The sequence below is a fragment of the Vicia villosa genome, linkage group LG2 (assembly GCF_029867415.1).
Source record: "Vicia villosa cultivar HV-30 ecotype Madison, WI linkage group LG2, Vvil1.0, whole genome shotgun sequence".
Lineage (NCBI taxonomy): Eukaryota > Viridiplantae > Streptophyta > Magnoliopsida > Fabales > Fabaceae > Vicia > Vicia villosa.
In genome coordinates this window covers 122,726,042-122,749,403 of record NC_081181.1, presented here as the reverse complement: position 1 = coordinate 122,749,403, position 23,362 = coordinate 122,726,042, and the positions used below count along the sequence as shown (strand labels likewise).

The 23,362-nt window shown below is 31.9% G+C and overlaps 2 protein-coding genes across 2 annotated transcripts; one reads left to right on the top strand and one right to left on the bottom strand.

The window, feature by feature from the left end:
* Positions 1-3,110: 3,110 nt before the first annotated feature.
* LOC131649911 (increased DNA methylation 1-like) lies at positions 3,111-4,523 on the top strand. The gene has a single exon (XM_058919650.1). It carries the CDS (start codon positions 3,111-3,113, stop codon positions 4,521-4,523), a length of 1,413 nt encoding a protein of 470 aa, XP_058775633.1.
* A 69-nt stretch (positions 4,524-4,592) lies between these two features.
* LOC131651951 (serine/threonine-protein kinase/endoribonuclease IRE1a-like) lies at positions 4,593-11,036 on the bottom strand. Its single transcript, XM_058921691.1, has 7 exons — positions 10,738-11,036; positions 10,446-10,641; positions 8,827-10,322; positions 7,606-7,778; positions 6,242-6,488; positions 5,186-5,489; positions 4,593-5,075 (listed from the first exon to the last, which is right to left on the bottom strand). The coding sequence occupies exons 1-7, from the start codon at positions 10,896-10,898 to the stop codon at positions 4,932-4,934; spliced, it is 2,721 nt and encodes a 906-aa protein (XP_058777674.1). The 5' UTR covers positions 10,899-11,036; the 3' UTR covers positions 4,593-4,931.
* Positions 11,037-23,362: the final 12,326 nt, after the last annotated feature.

The following is a 23,362-nucleotide window of genomic DNA, read 5'->3' as shown; positions in this document are numbered from 1 at the left end:
TATTATAATTGTAATTTTTTTAAAAATAAATTGGACTATTTTTTAAATTAGAACGGGGTCTCCAATTTTATTGGGCCGACTCTGACTGTCAATCAATGAACGGCGTGTATCCCTCCACATCATACATGTATTTGTAAAATATTTATATCATATTACGAATGAATAGTTTTTTGTTGGACGATCGTGTAAAATTATTCTACATCGTCAATGTATATTCATTAAACTTTAATTTTAATATATAAATTAAATACATTGATAACTAAATAAATCTAAAAAGTGAATTATCTGATATATAAAAAATATAATAATATTAATTTTATTTAATTAAAAATTTTATTATTTAATTTATATTTTATTAATATTTAACATAAAAGAATATTTTTGGGCATAAATCGAGTTTGATATAAATATTCTTTTAACTATTTTAATTGATATATATATATATATATATATATATATATATATATATATATATATATATATATTAATTGATTAACTATTTTATTTTTAAAATTAAGAGTGAAGACCCATTTTGCTCCCTCACAAAAATTACACAATTCGATTTAATCCTTTAAAAAATTTAAAGGGACCATATTAGTCCTAAAATTTTCTAGGTCCTTTAAACCATATCTTATGTCTTTACCCCTAGACCAATGTACATTCATGATAAGTAATTTCCACGATTTCTAGTAATGTTAAACATTTCTAAATTTAAAACAAAAAATACAAAATTTGTACCAATAGTGTCTCGAACCTAAGTCCCTTCAGATTATATGACAGTGAATTTACTACAATAAAAATTGATTTGTCTATTTGTAAATGGTAGTAACTTTCCTAACAATAGAAATTGATTTGTCTAGTTATTATTGATAGTCACTTTACTAACCTTAGAAATTGATTATCTTAGTTGTAATTTGTAAATGATAATCACTTTATTAACAATAGAAATTGATTTGTCTAATTGTAAATGATAGTCACTTTACTAACAGTAGAAATTGATTTGTTTAGTTGTAAATGATAATCAATTTATTAACAATAGAAATTGATTTGTCTAGTTGTAAAAGATAATCATTTTACTAACAATAGAAATTGATTTGTTTAGTTGTAAATGATAGTCACTTTATTAACAATAGAAATTGATTTGTCTTGTTGTAAATAATAGTCGCTTTACTAACAATAGAAATTGATTTTTACAGTGGTAAATGATAGTCATTATTAACAAGAAATTGATTTGTCTAGTTGTAAAGTGAATAATATTTAGGCTAAAGGAATTTAGGTTTGAGACCTCATAGATAAAATTTTATGTATAAAACTTGTTAATATTATTAGAAATCATGAAAATTATTTATCTGTACATTGGCCTAGTAGTTAAGACACATAGATGTCTTCTAAAGATTTTGAGTTCGATTTTTTATAAGAAACAATTTTGGTTTTTTTTATATTATTAATTCATAAGTGTTTAAAAATAAAACTAAAAATAAAAATCAATTTAATATTTAAGAAATAAAAAAAAACTAACGTGGCAGTCACAGTATTAAAAAAAAAACAGATTAAAAAGTAGAAAAAAATCAATTTGAAAAAAATATTAACACAAGAACTAATATAATTCGATTAAATTTTATAAAAAATTAAGTCAGATCTATTTTTTGTGAGGGAGTAATTTAGATTATGTAGGATTTATGAGGGACGAAAATGAATGTTGGTTCTAAAATTAAAGGTTACACATTTAATGCTCCTTAATATACTAAAAAAGTGCATTTTATTATTATAATGTAAAGAGATTGTATTATTGTCTATGTTATTTTTCTTTTAATTAGACTAAGCATAAGAATGAATACTAAGCATATTTTTTGTACGGATGAAATAGAGATTTTTAATTAGACTTTAATTTATATATATTTAGTAGAAAGACAAATTTATATTTTTTATTTTTATTTTTGAATTTTATATAGTGAAAAATAATTTAATAATGTCAGTATTTGTTTGTAATAAATTTGAAATTTTCTACTTTGGAAAGTATAATATATTTCCTTATTTATGAACTTGTAATTTTTGCATTTAATGCATAATAAAATATGAAATCTAAATGATTTTTATATGAAATAATTAATAAATTTTGAGAAGGATCATAGTAATGCCACGTTATCAAGTTTAGATGGAATGATTATATTATTAATTAACAAATCTATATTTAATTAATTAAAAAAGATTCATTCAAAAGAAAAGATTCAAAAGAAAAGATATGATTTTTCAGTTTTGTCAATCTATTTTATTTCCTTCCTTCAATATCTATTATAAATTGGCATTATAAATACCCCCCTCTTGATATTAAAAAGGAGAGAAATTGATAAGAAATTATCTCAATTGTTTAGTTATTGATTTTTAAAAACTCAAAAGGTGAAGAAGTTGAAAAGAAAGAAAAACTTTGTTTGTTTACTTCATATATTTAAATCGGTAAGTTGATAACACTTTGTATTGTTTTTTTTTTCTTTTTCATATATAGATTTTACGATTAATAGAACAATATTAGTTGTTAAAAATGTATCCAAAACCTTAAACTTAAACTTTGTTATGAACAATAAGCTTATTTTCATAACTTATGATGTACGTCAACTATTATTTTCTTCGACAACGAAAAAAATATACATTATAAACAAGCATACAGTGTATCTTCATATTTAAAAGTAAAATTAGTAAATCTTTAAATTTAAAATTTTATTCTAAAATCTTTTATTTATTTATGTCTGATAATATTTTTAGAAATATTAAATTATGTGAAATGAAATTAATATTCATAGCTAACAAATTTTGCACATTTTAGTAAAAAAAAATCAATAAATATCAATCTAAGATATTTTCCTTTAAAAAAAAATAAATCAAAGATCTTTTTCATTAAAAAAAAATCAAATATTTAAAAAAAAAAATCTAAATTGAAATATCTTAATTGTAACACAATTGTGTTTAAATTCTAATACATTTGTTTTCATGTGTAGAGATATATAGGCTAAACTTTTCTGAACAATAATACAAAGTTTTTAGTTTAATTTTTTACTTCTCTTTCACCTTCACTGGAGATTAACATTAAACCGGAGTATTGTCCAGAAGCTCTAATGGAATGTTCAAAAAAGCGACCAAGAAATTTTGATAAGGATTATGAAACCTCTATTTCTAGCAGTGTTGGAAAATCTATTATAACTACAACATCAACATTAACATCAAAGAAAAGTGAGAAATATGTTACTCAATCTAAGAAGAATTCGGAGGGTGGTCGTGCAAGGGAGAGGTCTACACTTGTTTCTTGGTTGATAAGGAATCGAGTTTTATCTCCGGGGACTAAAGTGACTTGTCGTGGAAGAAATAATATTGTCAAGAGAGGGCGTTTATCTTATGACGGTATAGTTTGCGATTGTTGTAATGTTATTTTTCCTATCACTAAATTTGAGGCTCATGCGGATTGTACAAGACATAGACCATCCACTAGTATTTTGTTGGACGATGGAAGATCGTTGTTAAAATGTCAAAAGGATGCTTTGAGTTTGCGTGATCAGCGTGATCAAAATAAAAATCATTTTGTTGTCGAAGAGAATGTTGAAGCAAATAACGATAGTGTTTGTTTAGTTTGTGGTCTTGGAGGTGATATAATTCTATGTGATCGATGTCCTTCTTCATTTCACATTAGTTGTTTAGGACTCGATCATGTTCCTGAGGATGATTGGTTTTGTTCAACCTGTTGTTGCAAAGTATGTCGCCGACCCAAATGCAAACAAGAGTGTAAAGATCACATGGATAATAATGTTCTTGTTTGTGCTCAATGTGCGCAAAGGTATCACTTTGGATGTTTAAAGTTTATAGACTTTGGATTATGGTATGTGGAGAGTAATAAGAAAAAGAAGGATTGGTTTTGCAGTTTAGTTTGTGGAAACATATTCTTAGACCTGATGAAGTTGTTAGGGAAACCAATTGAGGTTGCAGATAACATAACTTGGACATTAGTGAAAAATGTGAGTAGTGATATAGATGATGATAATGGAGATATTGGTGGAGGTTTTACTTCTAATAAGTTGATTGCGGCCCTTAGTTTATTGTATGAAAGTTTTAATCCAACTATCGATGTTTTATCAGGAAGAGACTTGATTAAAGATTTGATATTTAGCAGAGAATCAAAAAACAATCGCTTGAATTTTTCTGGGTTCTTTACTGTCATTTTAGAGATAAATTGCGAGGTGATTACGGTGGCAACTATAAGGATTTATGGGCAAAATGTTGCGGAGATAGTTTTCGTGGCCACCAAAGAACAATATCGAGGACGAGGAATGTGTCGATTGTTACTGAATGAGCTCGAGAAACAATTGATTGTCTTAGGTGTTGGGAGCTTGATTCTGCACTCCTCTGAGGATGCAATAAATACTTGGACAAAATCGTTTGGTTTTGTTAGAATAACTCCTAGAGAGAAGCGTCAGTTTATTGATTACACTTTTTTAGAATTTGAGAACACTATCATGTGTCTTAAATCTTTGAAATGATTTATATGGCACTTTTATATTTTGATATACAAAATACCTATGATTGTATAACTTTTAATGGTGTACTTTTTAAAGAATTTTAATGATAATGATTCATGTTTTGTTTGTATAATCAATTCATCAATAACAATAATTATAAGTTGAATTATAAATAGTGTTAAGATATTTGAAGAAGTGGATCACTATTTCTACAAATTTATTTGATTCAAAGAACAAAAATCACATTTTAATACATTAAACTTTACGGTTCCTTCATCTCTAAAAGGGTTACATTCACTAGCCATGTATACTATAGTAATAGTAATAATATACATATAACATTACATAATTTGCATGCATACAACTGTTCTTTGCTACTATTTGATAAATTATCAAGTCAGCTTATCTATCTGATCAAAGGCTAATGCATTAATCAATGTCTCTAAAATATCTTTGAAAACATTCATCATCTTTGCAATTATTGCATATAACTTTGTACACTTCAATCAAAAGCCTTGGAAATCGACTTGTAAAGTACTCATTGAATCCTTCTGGAATAGGTCCTATCAGTTCCTGATAAGCCAGTAAAAAGAAACCTTAATTAACTTATTAAGACAAGCCTAATCCTCAACCAGAGAATAAGGCAAAAGAAAATTACAAAAAGTACTAGTTCAAGAAGAAACCTGAATTTCTAGAGGCAATTCTCTAAAATGATTTAGCTTGTTTCTCAAGACCCTCAACAAGTCTCGAACACTATCAAATTTATACCGCCTGTAACGACCAATGTTAGCAAGGAAATTCGGTTCCATCTTTTCGTCCCATTTTGTACCTAAAGCCATTGGAGCTGTGCTCTCTAATTCATCTAAAAGAACAGAATTAGTCTCTCTATCTTCAAGTTCCACCCTGTCACTAACGTCACGAAGAAATGAAAGTCTCATCTCAGAATTCCAAAATAGAGGATGATGCAATACTTCAATCGCCTTTGGCCTGACAATTAAATGAAATAATTTCATTAGTGAAAGTGTTAGCTTCCAACCAGACAAAACACACACGCACAAATACACACAGTTCTAGCTCCTCTAGTCACTAAGAGGCTATCAGACAGTCCAATTGTTAATAGTTTAAGCAGTCAAATCATATATTTGTCATTTTGACAATGACATGCAACATAATCCCTTTGTCAGTTTCCAGGGAATATAAATTATTTTGCTCCCTTGCATGTACAACAAGAACAATGAACCATTTTCTGGCAATGCCCTTCAATCTTTTTAGGATTCATCCATGGCCCATAATCACCAAAAATTAATTTATTCACGTGAAATCTTTTTAGGATTCATTCATCTTGCAATGTCTTAAATGATACTGGATATAACATAGCCAGTTGCAAGTACACATGCGGCGGCATTAAATACAGGTTTTCAGTGACATCATTGAAGGTCGATGTAAATATCTACCAGTAGCATGGTTGCATTAGTTCCAAAACAAGCTGAGTAACTGCTTTCTGCAGTTCATTCAGGGTGAATACATATTGATTTGAATTTTGAAACACAAGAGGAATAAACTCAATTGACATGTTATTTGAGATGGCAACTAACAAACTAAACAAAATTTCACATATAATCCATCATTTATGCTACATGAATATCAATTAAGTCATGTCATACTGCAAACTATTAATGAAGTTACAGAAGAATAAAATTCCAATCTCCTAAAAGTCACATTGAATAAGAATGATATACCTTAGATAGGGTTCATGGTTTAATAAACAAGAAACAAGATCCTCAGCTTCAGGAAGGAACTCCACTAAGAAAAGATCCTTTTTATTGTTAACAATATTGACATCACGCTCAAGACGTTCTCCAAATGGATGTCTACCTGCTGTCATACAGAAAAAGAGGACACAGCCTAAACTAAACAAATCCACAGCCCGTGTTTGACGTCCCTGAAGAAGCTGCTCTGGTGCTTGCCAACCCGAACTGCCACATCCTGCAATTAAGACAATAAGTGCATGTTTGAATCAGCATATTTAGTGGTCAGAAAAGCATACAGAATTTAGGGCTGGAGAACTATTCATGTATAAAATTAAGCAATACATAAAGTGTGCTAAAGCATACCCACTCAAATTGAAAAATGAAGGGAAAAATATGCCAAAAAGTTTTGAACTATATTTGTTAGATAGATCACCAAAATGATATAGGGATAGATTTATATCATACTAGACATAACTATCAATTAGCAATGTTATTAGAACCAGAGCAGCTGATCGGATCTGTTCGGCCGAAAATCAGACCCAAAGTTGGTTTGGTCACGATATTGGATCGGAAATGCTATCAGACCGGTGATGACATCCGAAATTTGGTTTAAAACCAGAAAATTCAGCTGAACCGCTTGACCAGATTTGGAAAAGGTCGCCACTTTGCTGATACGATCGGAGTTCTTGCGGGACAAACTTTGGAAGATGCTCTTAAAAAACTGTAATAAGAAGCCTATTTAAAAAATATTCCCTGTTTTCTATGTTGCATACGGTATCATGTTTTTGGTATCATAATTTTGGTAAAAGTGCATTATAACAGTGTTTTAAAGTCCAGACGTTCAAAAGGAACTGGGCAGTTCGCCGGTCGGTTCAGCTTCATTTTGAACCCCAAGCTAATCGAACCGGATTGAATCAAGTTGAATTGTGTTTTGTTCCACTAGTTAATGCATTTTTGGGGTCAGCTGCTCCGCTCCGCTATCTAGGATTAATAACTCTGTTTGAACTCCAAGCTAATCGAACCGGACTGAATCAAGTTGAATTGTGTTTTGTTCAACTAGTTAATGCTTCAAATTGGAAACTTTACTGCCAAACAAAGCTACCATTTAACCATATATACGAGGAAGATAAATAATCTATTTCTTATATAAATGATTTATATCTATATATTTATATTCATTATACATTGAACATATATTGGTTCATGCGGTTTAGCTAGTGATTCATTGGTTCGGCTAGTGACCCACTGACCTTAAACACCCCAACCAAGCCAAGGATTGGTCCAAGTTTAATAACATTACTGATTAGCAACAGTGAGTGCTAAAAAAACACAATCTTAACTTTTGTACTCACCAGTAGAACTATGGCCTAATGAAGACATATCTTCAAGAAGTCGCTTGCTAATCCCCATATCAGAAAGCTTGGCACATAATAATCTTTCCTTGTTTATCAAAACATTTTGGGGTTTCAAATCGCGATGTATTATTCCTAGTTCGTGCAAATGAACAAGCCCAGAGACCACATCCCTGTGTTGCAATATAAATGCAAAAGTCAACGTGTTAACTAAAAATAAATAAATATGTATAAATTAAACACACAAAGTGGGGATTCATCTTCTATCAATAAATGAAGAACTGTCAACCTCAGATACTTGGCTTAAATATAGTAGTCCTAGATGGAAACAAAACAGGGCCCGTCGTGTATACTTTTACAAATCACTTTTGTTTACTATCCTTCAATCTTTTTGCTACTACCATTTCTGTTTTACCTCCATTCATGTCGTCCATGTATCTTACTCATCCTCCAGGATTCCCTAATTCCAAGGCAATGACCAAATTATTCTAGATCTGCCACCCCTATTGATAACACATCCTTGTTATTTATAAAAAACATCTCTCCTTAATCGCAGCAATGCTCCTACACATCAACCTTAACAAAAAGCATTTCTTAACCTATAATTGAACCATCATATAAAGCCCTTGCTTTTACTTCTACTATCAAAACATTTAGGGCATGTTTTAGAGTTGAAAAAAGTGAACAATTTTATTGACAGATAAAGGATAAGAGAAAATAGGAGAGAAATCTCTCCTCCCAGGGGTTTCCCTTTACAAATCATACCCCTCTATCATTGTATTCCGCTAATTATACAAATACTTCTCCAAGTAAATAATTAACTATCTAACTGACTCCATACGTCAAATCCTAACAAAATCCCCTTGACTTTACATCCTAACCACCTCCTTATCTCAAATCCTAAGTCCTAACAAACTCCTCCTTATAGCAACAGTATGTTAATTGTGTTTTGCTGCACCATTTATTGATGGGACTGTAACAATCATCCATACATGACTAATCTCACTAGTACGAAAAATTTAAGCAGCGTTCCCTTAAAGCATACAATACAAACTATACACAAAAATCCAGAGGTACAATTGCTATAACTCAACAGTTAACATTTCTTCTGCCTTGTCTGAGAAAGAACTGTTACATTTTTTTTTTTTAAATTACGTAGTGGGTGTGACAATAATATACTGTGACCTGTAATAGTTCATCAAATTATGTTGTTTTACTAACCTCATCAGCTTTAGTAAAAGAGGAGATGGATAACCATTTGTTTTCCAAAGACTCTGTGTATCATCTCCCTGCGTCTCTATCTGGGTCTTCTTGAAAAATTCAAAAGCTCGATCTTTGTTTAGCACTGGATTTTCTGACATATCTGAATAAATAGTAATCAAATCATCCAAGTTGCATGCACAACGTTCTAGAGCAAGGTAAACAAAATCTTGATCATATTCCACGCCGTACCATCGGACAATATTTGGATGAAAGTCAGAAGCAATGAGATTTTGGATTTCTTTATGAGCTACATCATGATGAGCCTGAACAAGACGTTTGATAGCAACTGATCGACCTTCATAAATCCCCTCAAGAACAATAGTACCATTACTCCCCTTCGCAATTTCTTTATTAGATACATGCAGTTTACCAATCCTGCGTCCATTGACTTTATTATACAGCAAACGTGCTTCATTTTCTGCTTCCTTATATATTCGTATATTCTCCTCAACTGAATAGAGATGATTATCCTGTTTTTCAACAATGACATTGTTTTTTCCTGACTTGCGTGCTCTCTTTTTCTTAGAAGGTGGGCTTTTCAAATCTGTGCCACTGATTTGAACCTTTGCTTTATTTGTAGATCGATTTTGGTAAAATATCAAAAGAAACACCACAGATAATACAGCCAATAATGTCATTGACAATTCAATCACCCTGTTCAGATCAATTTCCCTAGGTGCAGCAATCTCCATATGCGGCTGAGGGAGCACAACTGCATTATCATCATTACTATCGTAGAAGCTAATTTTTGGCTGCAAAGAATTAGGCACAGGCCCGGGAAGCATCATATTACCATTGTGACCGGGGAGGAATTTTTCACTCTTAGGTTGTGATGGAAGCATCAGATGTGAAACCGGCATCGGGAGGATATCATGTTCTTGAAAAGAACTAACATCAGATAATCTTTCGAAGTTAGCAGGTTCAAACAGAAAACTCTTTCGCTGGCGATAGACTTCTCTGAGCTTACTGTCTGGACACGCATACGGCATAGCAAAATCCAAGCCACTGTCAACATCAGAAGCATACTCACCTTCTGCATCAAGGGAAGCCTTGAAGGTAGGATTTTCATTATGTTTGCAAAATAATACAGCCTCAAATTCAGCTACTGACATAGTCCACAACACTATTCCTGAACCAGGACCCACAGATTGTAAAAAATAATCGGTCCTAACTATCTGGAGCAAGAACTCCGGTAAATCAAGCTTTCCTGGATCAGCAAGTTCGGTATTATTTGCACCGACAAAAGTACTAACTTTTTGCCTGTCCTTGTCACCACTCCACACTGCAGTAGTAGAAGCATTATGAAAATCAGCAGCACCATAACTTCTAAGGAGCTTTCCAGTTTTTGCATCAACTTCAAATACAGTGCTCCTTTTGGATCCAAGTATAACAGCTCCATCTTTAGACACAATAGGTGTAACAGCAACATAATCAGCAACAGATTCCTTGAGCCTCTACAGGTTTCAAGTTTCAACACAACTAATTGATCATACTATTGAAGAAAAGCTATAAGTTGTTTTCAGAATGAATTAAAGGTACAGTAAAAAAACAAGACATACAGTTCAAAATGAGAATACCGTTTTGCCAAAGTGAGTATCGTGAAAGATTAATTCCCAGTCATCACCACATTCGACGTGTTCAGAAGAAGGAGTGTTGGCGGAAGAATGGTAGATTGAGGATCCAGTTGAAAAAGACCAAATTACCCTCCCGGAAGCACTTTCAACGAGATAAACAGTACCGTCTAGGGCAGCAACTAGTGCCGTATCAGGTTTTCTGCACAATAAATTTTTGAATGAAAATGTGAGAATTATTAATACAGAATAAGAAGAAGATGATGAAAGTGGAGAATGAGAAGAATTGGGAACTGACGGTGATGGTGGAAGAACGAGGGCGGAAGGAGATAATTCGTTTCCGTTGCGGAGGAGGGAGAGTTGTTGGGATTGGGAGATGGAATCATCGGCGATGGAGGTGGAGATGAGGAAGATGAAGAAGAAGAATAGAGAGAAGAAAATTGAAACGCGAAGCTTCATCTCATGCGTTGTTTGGTGGAAATCGAATCAGAAGATGATTCATTGGTATTTTTAACTTTCTGATCTGATTTTTTGCAACGTAATGCTTAAGGAATCGCCATGTCACGCCTTCCGGTCAAACGCATGTTCCTCAATCAATCAAATTGACTTGTATTCACACAACTATGTCTGCGTTATTTTAATTTTGGATAAGGATTGTGAAAAGTAAGTTTATTTTTTTATATGCGATAGGGTTATCGCGGTGCGATTTGGACGGTTTTGACGCTAAAAATTATCCGAACTGCAAGAGAAAAAACATGCGGTTCGTTTTAGTTTGGTTGATTTTTAAAAATAAAATCAAACCAAATCAAACTAATGTATTTGAGTTGGTTCGATTTTTCTAAAAAAAAAAATATTGAACCATACATACATTACCATAAAAAGAATTTATAATTATCAAAATAAATCAAAATTTAATATGTAAAATTGCGTCTTACAAATTTATCTTAAGTCTACAAAATTATATACATGAAATTACATTCTTAAATAAATATCATACAAAGAATACGATAAAATTTATTTTTTTAAAATAGTATTTATAAATAAATAATATTTTATTTTTTTGTTGATATGTAAATTAAAATAAATATCATACAAAGAATATAATAAAATATGAGGTTAAAGGTAGTGCACTGACAGTGTAAAAAAGTTTTACACTGTCATCCAATAGAAACAAATCGTTTTGCCATGTCATATAAGTTTTTTTAAAATTACAGTCTGACTTGTACTGATTAAAATTATATATTGATCAGTAAGATTTTGTAACATAATGCGCTTTGATTTAGTTTGATTCGATTTACAAAATACAAACCGCAAATTGAACCGACCATACGGTTCTATTAGAAAATGACTCAAACATATTCGAACTAAATATGATTTTTTGCAGGTTCGGTTCGATTTTACGATTTTCAATTGGACCGGTTTGATTTTGAACACTTCTAATATGCAACCTTACAAATTTAGACAATTTCTGGATTCACTTTTATAAATTCTAAAGTCTTTTCTTGAAATAGAATTTTTTAATTATTTGTATAAATATAAATATTATTATTATTTATAAAATTATTATTTTTTACAATAATTATTTTCTTGACTAATATATAATTTATGTAGACTAATTATTATAGAATATTTTTATAGACTATTATATAATAATTAAATTGATAATTACTATAATTATTTCTTTTTGAAAAACAACTGTTTCTACTATATAGACTAATAATTAAACTCTTACTTGACCTCATTTTAAGCTTGTAAAAATATAATTATATTTTAAGTTTTTCTATTAAATAATTCATATTTAGTAAAAAATAATAAATTATATAAAAACCAATAATTAAAAATAATATAATATATTAAAAAACATTGAATTAAAATAAATAAAATATTATTATTTTTAAAGTATTTTGATGGATTATCTTTTACATGATTTTATTATTAAAATATATCAATCTAGATCGTTTGTTTTATTACTAAAATATTAATATAATAATATAAAAATAGTTATTATAAAGAATAATAACGTATGAATTATATATTAGTCAAGAAAATGATTATACTAATAATTATTATGTAAATTATATATTAGTTAAGAAATAATTATTATAAAAAATAATTATTAGTATAGTAAATAATAAATAATAATTATATTTATAGAAATAATACAAAATTCTATTTCAAGAAAAAATTTATTTTGATTTATTCAATTTTGTTGAGAAATTGATGACAATTGGAAAACAAATAGTATCTTCGGTGATACTTCTCCGAATTCATCCAAAAATTCAGAGATACATCTCCGAACTAAATTTTAATAAAAAATAAGATTTTGTGCGTTCGAAGACGCACTAAATTCATCCATAGACATTTTTGAATTTTCAGAGGTGCGTCCTATATAGCAAAGGTGGGATGAGAAATTGGCCGAATTTAAGAGGACAAAATACTACTTCAGCGTTATTTTAATTTTGGATAAGGATTGTCAAAAGTAAGTTATTTAAGAGGACAAAATTTATTTAAAGTCGACAAAATTTTAAGAGGACAAAATTTATTTAAAGTCGAAACAAAATTTTGTAAGAAATGGTCCAACATAAAGATCGTTATTGCGGAGCAAGATTCGAACATGTAATCTTAAAAGCGGATTAAATTTTATTTTCCTCAATCAAATCCCAAATATCTAGATTTAGTTAAATTTTAATAATATTATTGAAATTGTCATTATTCATAGAATTTTTAAAAAATTATTAATATTATTTATTTTATTGTTGAAAACATAAATAAATGAATAATAAATTACACTCTCCTACTTCGAGAGATACTCATACTACATTACCCTTTTTTCTCCTCTTTTATGCAAAATGTATTACATTTTTCTTCCCCTGAGAAGTATTAATATTACATTATACTCTTCTTGTGTTAAAATACACACTAACCCCCCATCTTATACAAAATATATTAAACTTCCAACCCCAATGACTATAATTTCACCTCTTAAAAAGGAATAAATAGGATGTTGTGGTTACAAATCCACCCACATGCAATCAGACACTACATAAAGGTGAATAAATTATACACTTAAATCCTTTGTTTGACAAAATATATTAGCTAAAATGACAATCTCCTCCCCTAAAAGGTGAATAAACTACATTCTCCCTTCTTCTTAGTGGCTCGTCTTTCACTTGTTTGAGAAGCTCGTCAAAGTTGTTAAAGATTTTACAAGTCTTGATTCCAATAATTTCAATGAATGTGGACCCCGATTGAAGTTATAAACTTAACATGTAGTTCTTCCTCTCATTGTTGGCGCCCTTGACAAGTATCACTTTTACGTTGAACCTTTTAATGTAGGATCATATCAGCTTGTCTTTCCCTTGTTTGATGGATCCTAAGATTTCCACTAACTTGGGTGGCCTTCTAGACACCGTGAATTAAACTGAATACATCTTTTTCTAGATCCAATACTTTCAGCGAATTTAGACCCTTTAAAGTGCTTGCTTTTCATACACTTGACGACGTCAAGAAGACAACTCATGTTTTTGGAAAGTCTGAGATCCATCAGAAAATGGAAAGAGGGTCATTATAATCCTACATCTAAAGGGTCAATGGAGAAGCGATACTAGTTATGAGCACCGGCAAGACGATGAAGAAGTACATGTTAAGTCTAAGACTCAAAAAAGGTTCCAAATTTGTCGAAGTATTTGAATCAGGGTTCGTAAAACCTTTAACGTCCTAATGGCAAAGGTCGAAAAGTTCATACAATATAAGGTAAAACTGGTTGTCAGTAAGGCAATTTATGACAAAGGATTTCAGGAGGAAGAAATAAGCAGAAGGAAAAACAAACAAAAAATTCAAACAAGAAAACAAAAAGAGCCAATAAATTTTCACGGGGCAACCGAGAGGCCAAAGGAGCATTACATCTTGATACAAAGATTACACGTCATTAAATGTACCAATAGAGTGTATCTTGCAAGAATGCATCAACAAAATATTTAGAGAAAAACAAGTTGAAACACCAAAACCACTTTGAGAACGTTCGGGAGTGGACAAATCTCGATGTTATCATTTCGACATGTGTAACTTCCACAACACAAACAAATGCGTACAAGTGGAGGATGATGTCAAAGACTTAATCAGGAAGGGATAGTTGTCCAGATTTTCTCCCTAAGACAAAATTAGATCTAAGGAAAAGAGGCAAGAAGAAGTAAGTCCGCAAATGAGAAAGAGGGTAATAGTCCGAGTGGCTAAAAACAGAGACATTTCCTATCAACTTCAAGAAAGACTCAAGGGGTGAAAATGAGGAAATATTAAAAGTGACCAAGTAAACGAGATTCCGCATGAAAAAAACCACGTTGGCCATGACTTAGATAGTTTCACAAGGGTTCCCTCATAAAAGTTTTAATATATTAAATTATACTAAAATACTTAAGAAGAGATTGAAGAGTAGCTTATAAAAGAATGATGAAAAGATATATTTTAATCTGAGGAGGATGAATAATGTAATTTATTTATCTTTTATGGGAGGAGAATGTAGTTTTTTCTAAAATAAAATTTTAATAGTTACCACAATAATATATTAAAAAAGAAACAATACAAACAAATTGGGGGAAAACATAGTCTAACCTGGTGAAAACAATAAATAAACAAAACAATAAAGCAAGTATGAATTCAGAGACACACTTACGCGATTGCATGGGTGCACGTTCATGTGATTGTACAATTCGTTCTAATACTTTTTCTAATATGTTTTTTCAGAAAATGGATGTAAATGTATAAATTTTTCATCTTTAATGAGCAAGTGATTGCATGAGTATGAGTTCAAATCCGCAAAATCGTATTTATTCACCTTTAAGGGGTAGGTAAAATTTTGACAACTAGACAAAAAGAAAGATATTGTGAGATGAGCATCTCTCATGAGAGGAAAATGTAACATACTTTACATAAGAGGGCAAGGGATTGTGTATTGAAAATTTCTTTACCCACCTCCCTATGGGGGTCACCCCCAGCGAAAACCCAAAACTGCCCCTGCTTCGGAGATGCATCTCCGAAGTTATTTTTTTTTGAATTTTTTTTTACTTTGGAAATGCATCTCCGAAAACACCAAAAAAGTGGTGTTTTCGGAGATACATTTCCGAAGTCAAAAAAATTCAAAACCGTGAATATTTTCGGAAGTTCATTTCCGAAAATATTGCTGCATATACAAATTTCCCTCCTTCACTATTTCATCATTTTTCTCTAAAACTTCCGCAAACCCTCTCCAAAACCCAATCAATCTCCATCCATTTTTCGTCCTAAAATCAAGTTTCAAACCGTTGATCACGTTAAAGGGAGCATATAAAGCTACAATTTCAGGTAAACATCACTCATTTATTCCCCTATTTCACTACATTGATTGATGAATTTTATGCTGAAACTGATATGGTTCGGAAGTTCATTTCCGAAATATATTACCTAACAAATTTCGGAAATGAACTTCCGAAATATGCCCTGGCAGTAAAAAAACTGTTTTGGCCAACTTTTGCTAATTTTTTCATTTGTTAGGTATGGTGCATCCGGACAATATTGTGCAAGACGATGACGCAGTAGTTCCAGTAGTTGTCAGCGTTAATAACGATCCGGTTATCGACGTTAATCCTGTGATCAATGCGGTTGATGTTCGGCAAGAATTTACAAATGATCGGAGCTTCGGTAGTCGCGAACAATTGATTGAGTGGGTTCGGAACGAAGCTAGTAAACTTGGATTTGGAATTTTTATTTTAAGGTCGGACAACGGAAATAGTAGGCGAAAAGCTTTCGTTGTTTTGAATTGCGAACGAGGTGGGAGTTATGTACAATCAAACTGGGTGCTAAAACACGACGACACGGGATCGAGAAAGTGCAGGTGTCCTTTTAAGTTGCGTGCTACTCGGAGGGTTGATGATTTGTGGCGGTTAACCGTAATTTGTGGAATTCATAATCATGCCTTGGATGTCAAGTTACACGGACATCCAATGGCGTGTCGTTTGTCCCGCGAAGAGAGGAATGTGATATCGGACTTAACGATAGTCAAAGTGGCGCCTCACAACATACTTGCCGGTTTGAAGCGTAAGAAACCGGATAGCGTTTCAAATATCAAACAAGTTTACAATGAACGACACAATCTCAAAGTTTTGAATATAGGCCCTCGATCGGAAATGCAACAACTTTTGAAACTACTAGGCGATAACAAATATGTTTCAAGCTTCCGAACCTCCGAGGACAAAGTTACGGTACATGATATTTTTTGAACTCATCTCGAAAGTATCAAATTATTCAACACATTTCCAACCGTTCTAGTCATGGATTCGACGTACAAGACAAACAAATATAGGCTTCCTCTTCTAGAGATAGTCGGTGTGACCTCGACGGACAAGACTTATTCGGTCGGGTTTGCTTTTTTGGAGTGTGAAAAAGAAGACAACTTTACATGGGCCTTGGGAATTTGAAAGTCTTTGTTAGTTGATCAAGAGGTTATGCCAAACGTCATTGTCACCGACCGGGACAATGCTTTGATGAATGCAGTCGATACCGTCTTCCCGACATCTACCGCGTTACTTTGCCGGTATCACATAACTTGCAACGTGAGAAGCAAGTTGAAACCCGCGGTTGGGACAAAAGATAGGCCGGATGAAAATGGTAAAGTTATCAAAGCCGGTGTTGTGGTTGATAGGATAATGGCGGCATGGAGGGAAATTTTGGATGCATACTCCGAAGAGGTGTATACCGAGAAATTGGTACACTTTAGGTCTTTGTGTGGTTCCATTAAGACATTTTGTCATTACGTCGAATCCACCATTCTTGACAAAGTTAGAGAAATAGTCGTGTGCGCTTGGACAAATCGAGTTAGACATCTTGGTTGCACCACGACTAACCGAGTTGAATCCGCACATGCGGTCTTCAAGAGGTGGTTGGGTGATAGCAAGGGAGATTTGTGTCAGGGATGGGACACCGTCAACCAAATGCTCCAAAATCAACACAATGAAATTCAAACATCGTTCGGTCGGAGCAAGACGGTTATGGAACACCGGTATAAGGGCCAAATTCTATTCTCCCAATTGATTTACAACATATCCCGAACGGGTTTGAATTTTTTGTTTCATCAAGCTAAGCGGTCGGAGACCACGGGGCCGGATAGTTCATTATGTGGGTGCCCCATTAGAAAGACATACGGCCTTCCATGTGCTTGTATACTTGCAAAAAAGAAGGTGTTGAATTCACTAATACGCATGGATGATGTAGCCGACCATTGGAAGAAGCTTCGTTTTGATGATTTTGACCCGCCGAAAGAAAATGACTCCAAAATCACCATCTCCGACGAGTTGGAAGTGATAATGGAGAAGTTTGCTAAAGCGGATGACACAACGAAAATGCATATAAAAGAACAATTACGAAAAATCGCATTTCCGGAGACCACCGATTTGAAACCGCCATCTCAACTGGTTAAGACGAAAGGTGCACCGAAAAAGTCCAAAATTACACAAGATGACACGTCAACAAAACGATCTCCTTCCTACTTTGAACATGTTGATGCATCGTTCCCGGATTCACCGACACCGAAGTCCAAGTGTAGTGGTAACAAAGGTGCCCGTATTTCGAAGCCACCTTGCACACCGCCGATAAAAAAATCACCCATTGTCTACATTGATGAGATGCCACTTATTATGCACAAATATATCGATAATATCGTTGATGTTGGAGGCGACGACAATTGTGGATATCGGGCCGTTGCGGGTTTGCTCGGTAAAGGGGAAAATAATCACACTTTAGTCCGACGGGAACTTATTGCGGAGTTGACTTCATATCAGGACATCTACGGCCGACTATATGAAAATCAAGAAAAGTTTGCGAAAATTCATGATTCACTTGTTCCATCACTTACCGGTATCGCTCTGGTCTCGAAGTGGATGTCATTCCCCGATATGGGTCATCTCATAGCAAGTGCATATGATATTGTATGCGTCGATTTGACGAGGTTTGGACTAATTGAGGCTTTCTTTCCACTTCATAGTCGACCGCCATTGGACGCGTCGGGCCGGATCATATGCATCAGGTATCTACGATCGCGGCACTTCGTCCAAGTGTTTTTGAAACCGGGGTGTCCTATACCGGCTACTTCTTGTCAATGGACGGCACATCGTTCAAATGAGGCGGAGACTTGGCCGAATCCTTTCGTTTGTTCCGGATCATTTTTTGTTTGTAATGACCATTTTTGTATGTATTGTTGTTTATCATGTAAAATCGGACCGATTCAATACATATATAATATAAGTATGTTTTATGTCATCTTTGTCTAATTTATGTTTATTGTGAATTCCATTTGTTCAATTTACACAACACACTAAGTTATCAACAAAATGCAAAATTTTGTTCTGTTTCTACATAATTCGGAAATGAACTTCCGAAATATGCTAGTCTGCCTCCAATTTTCGGAAGTTCATTTCCGAAAAGTCCCCTGAGGCAGGATAAGGTTTGTTGGGCCATCATTGCTCCAATAAGTCTATAAATACAACACACTCTTCTTCATCCTCTTCACACCACAAAACACAAATGACACAAACCTACCCCCACCTAGCATTCGTCTACTTTGAAACCGGCTACCCGATGCCGTTCCAATTTCGCTTCTCGCGCGACACGCCGTTTGCGGAGTTGATAACGTCGCTCAACACGCTTTTGCATTATCCCGAGAATCGAAAGGTTGTCAAGCTCGAGTACCGCTCGCCATCGCTTAACGACGAGGGACACATTAAGTTCACACCTTTTGAGATCAAGAACGACGAAGATTTAGCGGTTTTGTGGACAACGTTCGAACGAATTTATTCGAAGGGCCCGATCGAGTTGGACGCGAAACTTCAAAGATCGGCGGACGACGTTATCAAAATGTTGACTCATCCCCACCTACCCGTGTTTAACAATATGTAACTTTAATCTTATGTAATGTGATCGATGTGATCTTCACCCGATTAAATAAAGCGAATCGTTCTTGTTTTTCATCTTTCTTCTGTCCAGACAATATTTTGGAAGTACATTTCCGAAATCCTCCAAGGGGGTGAATTCGGAGATGAACTTCCGAAAACACCACATTTTCTGAAACATAACTTTATTTCGGAGATGCATCTCCGAAATCAATATTTTATATTAAAAAAAACACTTTTTCGGAGATACATTTCCGAAAACACCTTTTTTTCAAAAAAAGTACGTTTTCGGAAATGAACTTCCGAAACTAGGGGTATTGTGGTAAATTCACCAGAGGTGACCAAGAAGATTAGGAGGTGGGTGAAGAAATTTTCTTGTGTATTTTAACATAAGAGAGGAGGGTAGTGTGATATGAGTATCTACTAAGAGAGGGGAATGTCATATATTTTGCATAGAAGGGGATGAGAGTGTAAATTTTAACACAATAGGAGAGTGATATAATATGAATATCTCTCATGGATAGTGTAATTTACTCATAAATTAATAATTTGACTTCTAAGGTATATTAGAGTTTAATAGACATGCATTAATAATGTAAAATAGGTTTACATTGTCGTCTAATAAAAAAACTATCAATTTACCATATCATCAAAATAATTTTAAAATATATGCATGATTTGACGGAATACACGTCGTTGATTAGTTGTCGATATAAAACTATTTTACACTAAGAATACATATTCTATTTTCTCAATATGTTAATAAAATTTCTATACATTAATTATTGTTTTTTAAAAATTTATCTTTTCTGTAGTTGTTATTTATATTTTATTTTTGGGTTAATAGGCATTTACACCCCCGTAATATTAGCGAATTTTGTTTTTCCCCCTCCGTTGCCAAAGGCAGATTTTGGCAACGGTTTTTTCAAAAAAATCGTTGCCAAAACCTGCCTTTGGCAACAGAGGGGGGAAAAGCAAAATTCGCTAACATTACAGGGGTGTAAATGCCTATTAACCCTTTATTTTTTATAGAGATGTATCAGTCATTTATTTTCTTATCATATCATGGTAAATTTTAATCCAACTCAAATTTAAAATAGAAATTTTAATTTCAACAAAAAAAATAGTACAAGTTTTATGATTAATTTATCATATATTCTAATGTATCATGAAAAACTAAATTAAGCAAGGATGTGATATAATTATTCTTTTATCAAGCTCATCAAACTGACCACAAGATTGTTTGTAAATTAGGAGGAGAGGAGGAGGGAAAGACTTCAGCAAAGTATATTTAAAATCAACAAAATAATATTTTTTTTAAAAATATTTTATATGAAATAGTAAATGAATATTTATTATTACTAATATTTTTTAATTTCAAAATATTATAAGAATACAAATTATAATTGAGGAAATTTATTTAATCCCTCCAATACCTTTCAAAATTTCATTTATCAATAGAAATATTGAATTTTTCAAATTAAGAGATTTTTATATTATGAATAAATTAAACCTCCATAAACTCTCTCCACTTAAAGCCTTCAATGTTTTCTCTATCTTTTCTTCTTTTTTTTTTTTTTTTACAAAACTCTTCTCTTTTTTCCACCAAACTTTCAAACAAGGCCGAAATGAATTGAAACGCACACATGTGAACTGAGAGCATCTTCAATGGTGGTATTTTTCAATGAGTTTTCCAACTAGACATTAATATAATAATTAAATATTGAATCAAAATGCCATGTCATAGTAGAGTTGCATTGCAATGCAACTAGTAAAAAATTGTAATACCCAATCAAATTAATTTATGAGGTAAAGTTGTGGGACCCATTTGAATTACACTAATAAAATAAATATTAAATAAATTATTTTGAGATGATATGGCTGATGGGACCCATAAAGAACTCAAAAATGGATTGTACCATTGGAGATGGTCTGAGTTTTTTATTTTTTACTTTGGAATTAAAAAGGGTTTGCCAAGAGAGTCAGCTATATATATGTCCATAATTTCTCAGCAAAATTCAAACTAGAATTTATTCCACTAAAGATGATCTACAAGATTCAACCAACCCTACTTTACAAGATTGCAATCTCTCAGCACATGAATGGTGGATTCTCCCGTTCCATGACACTCAATGCATAAGGGGTTACTAAACGGTCTCCACATCAACATATGTTTAGTTTTTATACCATCATGATTGACTAGCCATATGAACGTGCAGATTCTTTCTAGGACTTGCACATGCCATATTTTCTTCCAATCTCTGTTGCTACTTTAGCTCTCAATGCTAGTGAGGGTCAAATAAGAAGACGATATATTGAATTCTTGCTGAAGCGGTAAAGCGGCAAACAACAAAAGTTTTGGAAATATTTATCCATAAATTATCGTGTCCACAGAGATTAGTGATATCTAACTCTAGAAATAACTTATCGATTAGTTATACTCAACCTACAATACTCATCAATATCATCAAGCATCATTCACACTCTAAGTCATTTCTAACCCAAAGTAGAGAGAACTACTATGTCATCTCGGCAACGATCTCTCAGCCAACCTCAACAACACAGTAGACAACCGTATTGCTCGCATCGACGATCTCTCAACCAACACAAACAACACAAAGACATTAAGCTTCGATACCCACGGCGAATATTAAGCAAAAAGATTAAGGAAAACATCAATAATGATTTGTAAAGCAAACTTTATACAACACCATGATCAACAAATATACATGAGTTCAAAGTACAATCTTATACAAAACCCAACCAAAAAGAAATACACAAAGAACATATTTATATATAATATAATTATTATACTTATAATTACAAGAATTATTTCTTTTTGAAAAATAATTGTTTCGACTATATCTAATAATTAAACTATTACTTTACCTCATTTTAAGCTTGTAAAAACCAATTATATTTTAAGTTTTTTATATTTAATAATTCATATTCAGTAAAAAAAATTATACAAAAATCATAATTCAAAATAATATAATTTAGTAAAAAAATATTGAATTAAAATAAATAAAATACTATTATTTTTAATGTATTTTGATGAATTATCTTTTACACAATTTTATTAATAAAATATATCAATTGTTTTATTACTAAAATAATATAAAATAGTTATTATAAAGAATAATAACGTATGAATTATATATTACTCAAGAAAATAATTATATTAATAATTATTATGTAAATTTTATATTAGTCAAGTAATTATTATAAAAAAATATTATTATTATTATTGTAAATAATAAATAATAATTATATTTATAGAAATAATAAAAATTTCTATTTCAAGAAAATTTCTATTTTGATTTATTCAATTTTGTTAAGAAATTGATGACAATTGAAACAAATGGTATCTTCGGATATGCATCTTTAAATACTTCGAAATACATTTTTTTAGTTTTCAGAGGTGCGCCCCATATAGCAAAGGTGGGATGAGAAATTGACCGAATTTAAGAGGACAAAATACTACGTCTGCGTTATTTTAATTTTGGATAAAAATTGTCAAAAGTAAGTTTTTTTTAGTATTCTTATGAATTTAAGAGGACAAAATATATTTAAAGTAGAAACAAAATTTTGTAAGAAATGGTCCAACATAAAGATCGTTATTATGGAGCAAGATTCGAACATGTGATCTTAAAAAGAGATTAAATTTTATTTTTCTCAATCAAATCCCAAATATCTAGATTTAGTTAAATTCTAATAATATTGTTGAAATTGTCTTTATTCAAAGAATTTTTAAAAAAACTAATTAATATTATTTATTTTATCATTAAAAATCATAAATAAATAAATAATAAATTACACTCGTGCTCCGAGAGATACTCATATTACACTACTCATTTTTTCTTGTGTTTTGTTTGGCCCAATTTTTCATCTACTTTTCTTCTTCTTATAAAGAGATGGAGGGCCAAACACATTTTTATAAACCTCTTATGATAAAAAATATCTTTTTTTTAAAAGAAAAAATTGAATAAAAGAAGTTTGTAAAAAAGG

Coding starts and splice junctions, on each gene's coding strand:
- LOC131649911 (XM_058919650.1), top strand. CDS start 3,111: ATGGAATGTTCAAAAAAGCGACCAAGAAATTTTGATAAGGATTATGAA.
- LOC131651951 (XM_058921691.1), bottom strand. CDS start 10,898: ATGAAGCTTCGCGTTTCAATTTTCTTCTCTCTATTCTTCTTCTTCATC. Junction 6,489..7,605: donor ATTAGGCCATAGTTCTACTG/GTGAGTACAAAA, acceptor TCTTAATTGCAG/GATGTGGCAGTTCGGGTTGG. Junction 5,490..6,241: donor AACCATGAACCCTATCTAAG/GTATATCATTCT, acceptor TTTAATTGTCAG/GCCAAAGGCGATTGAAGTAT.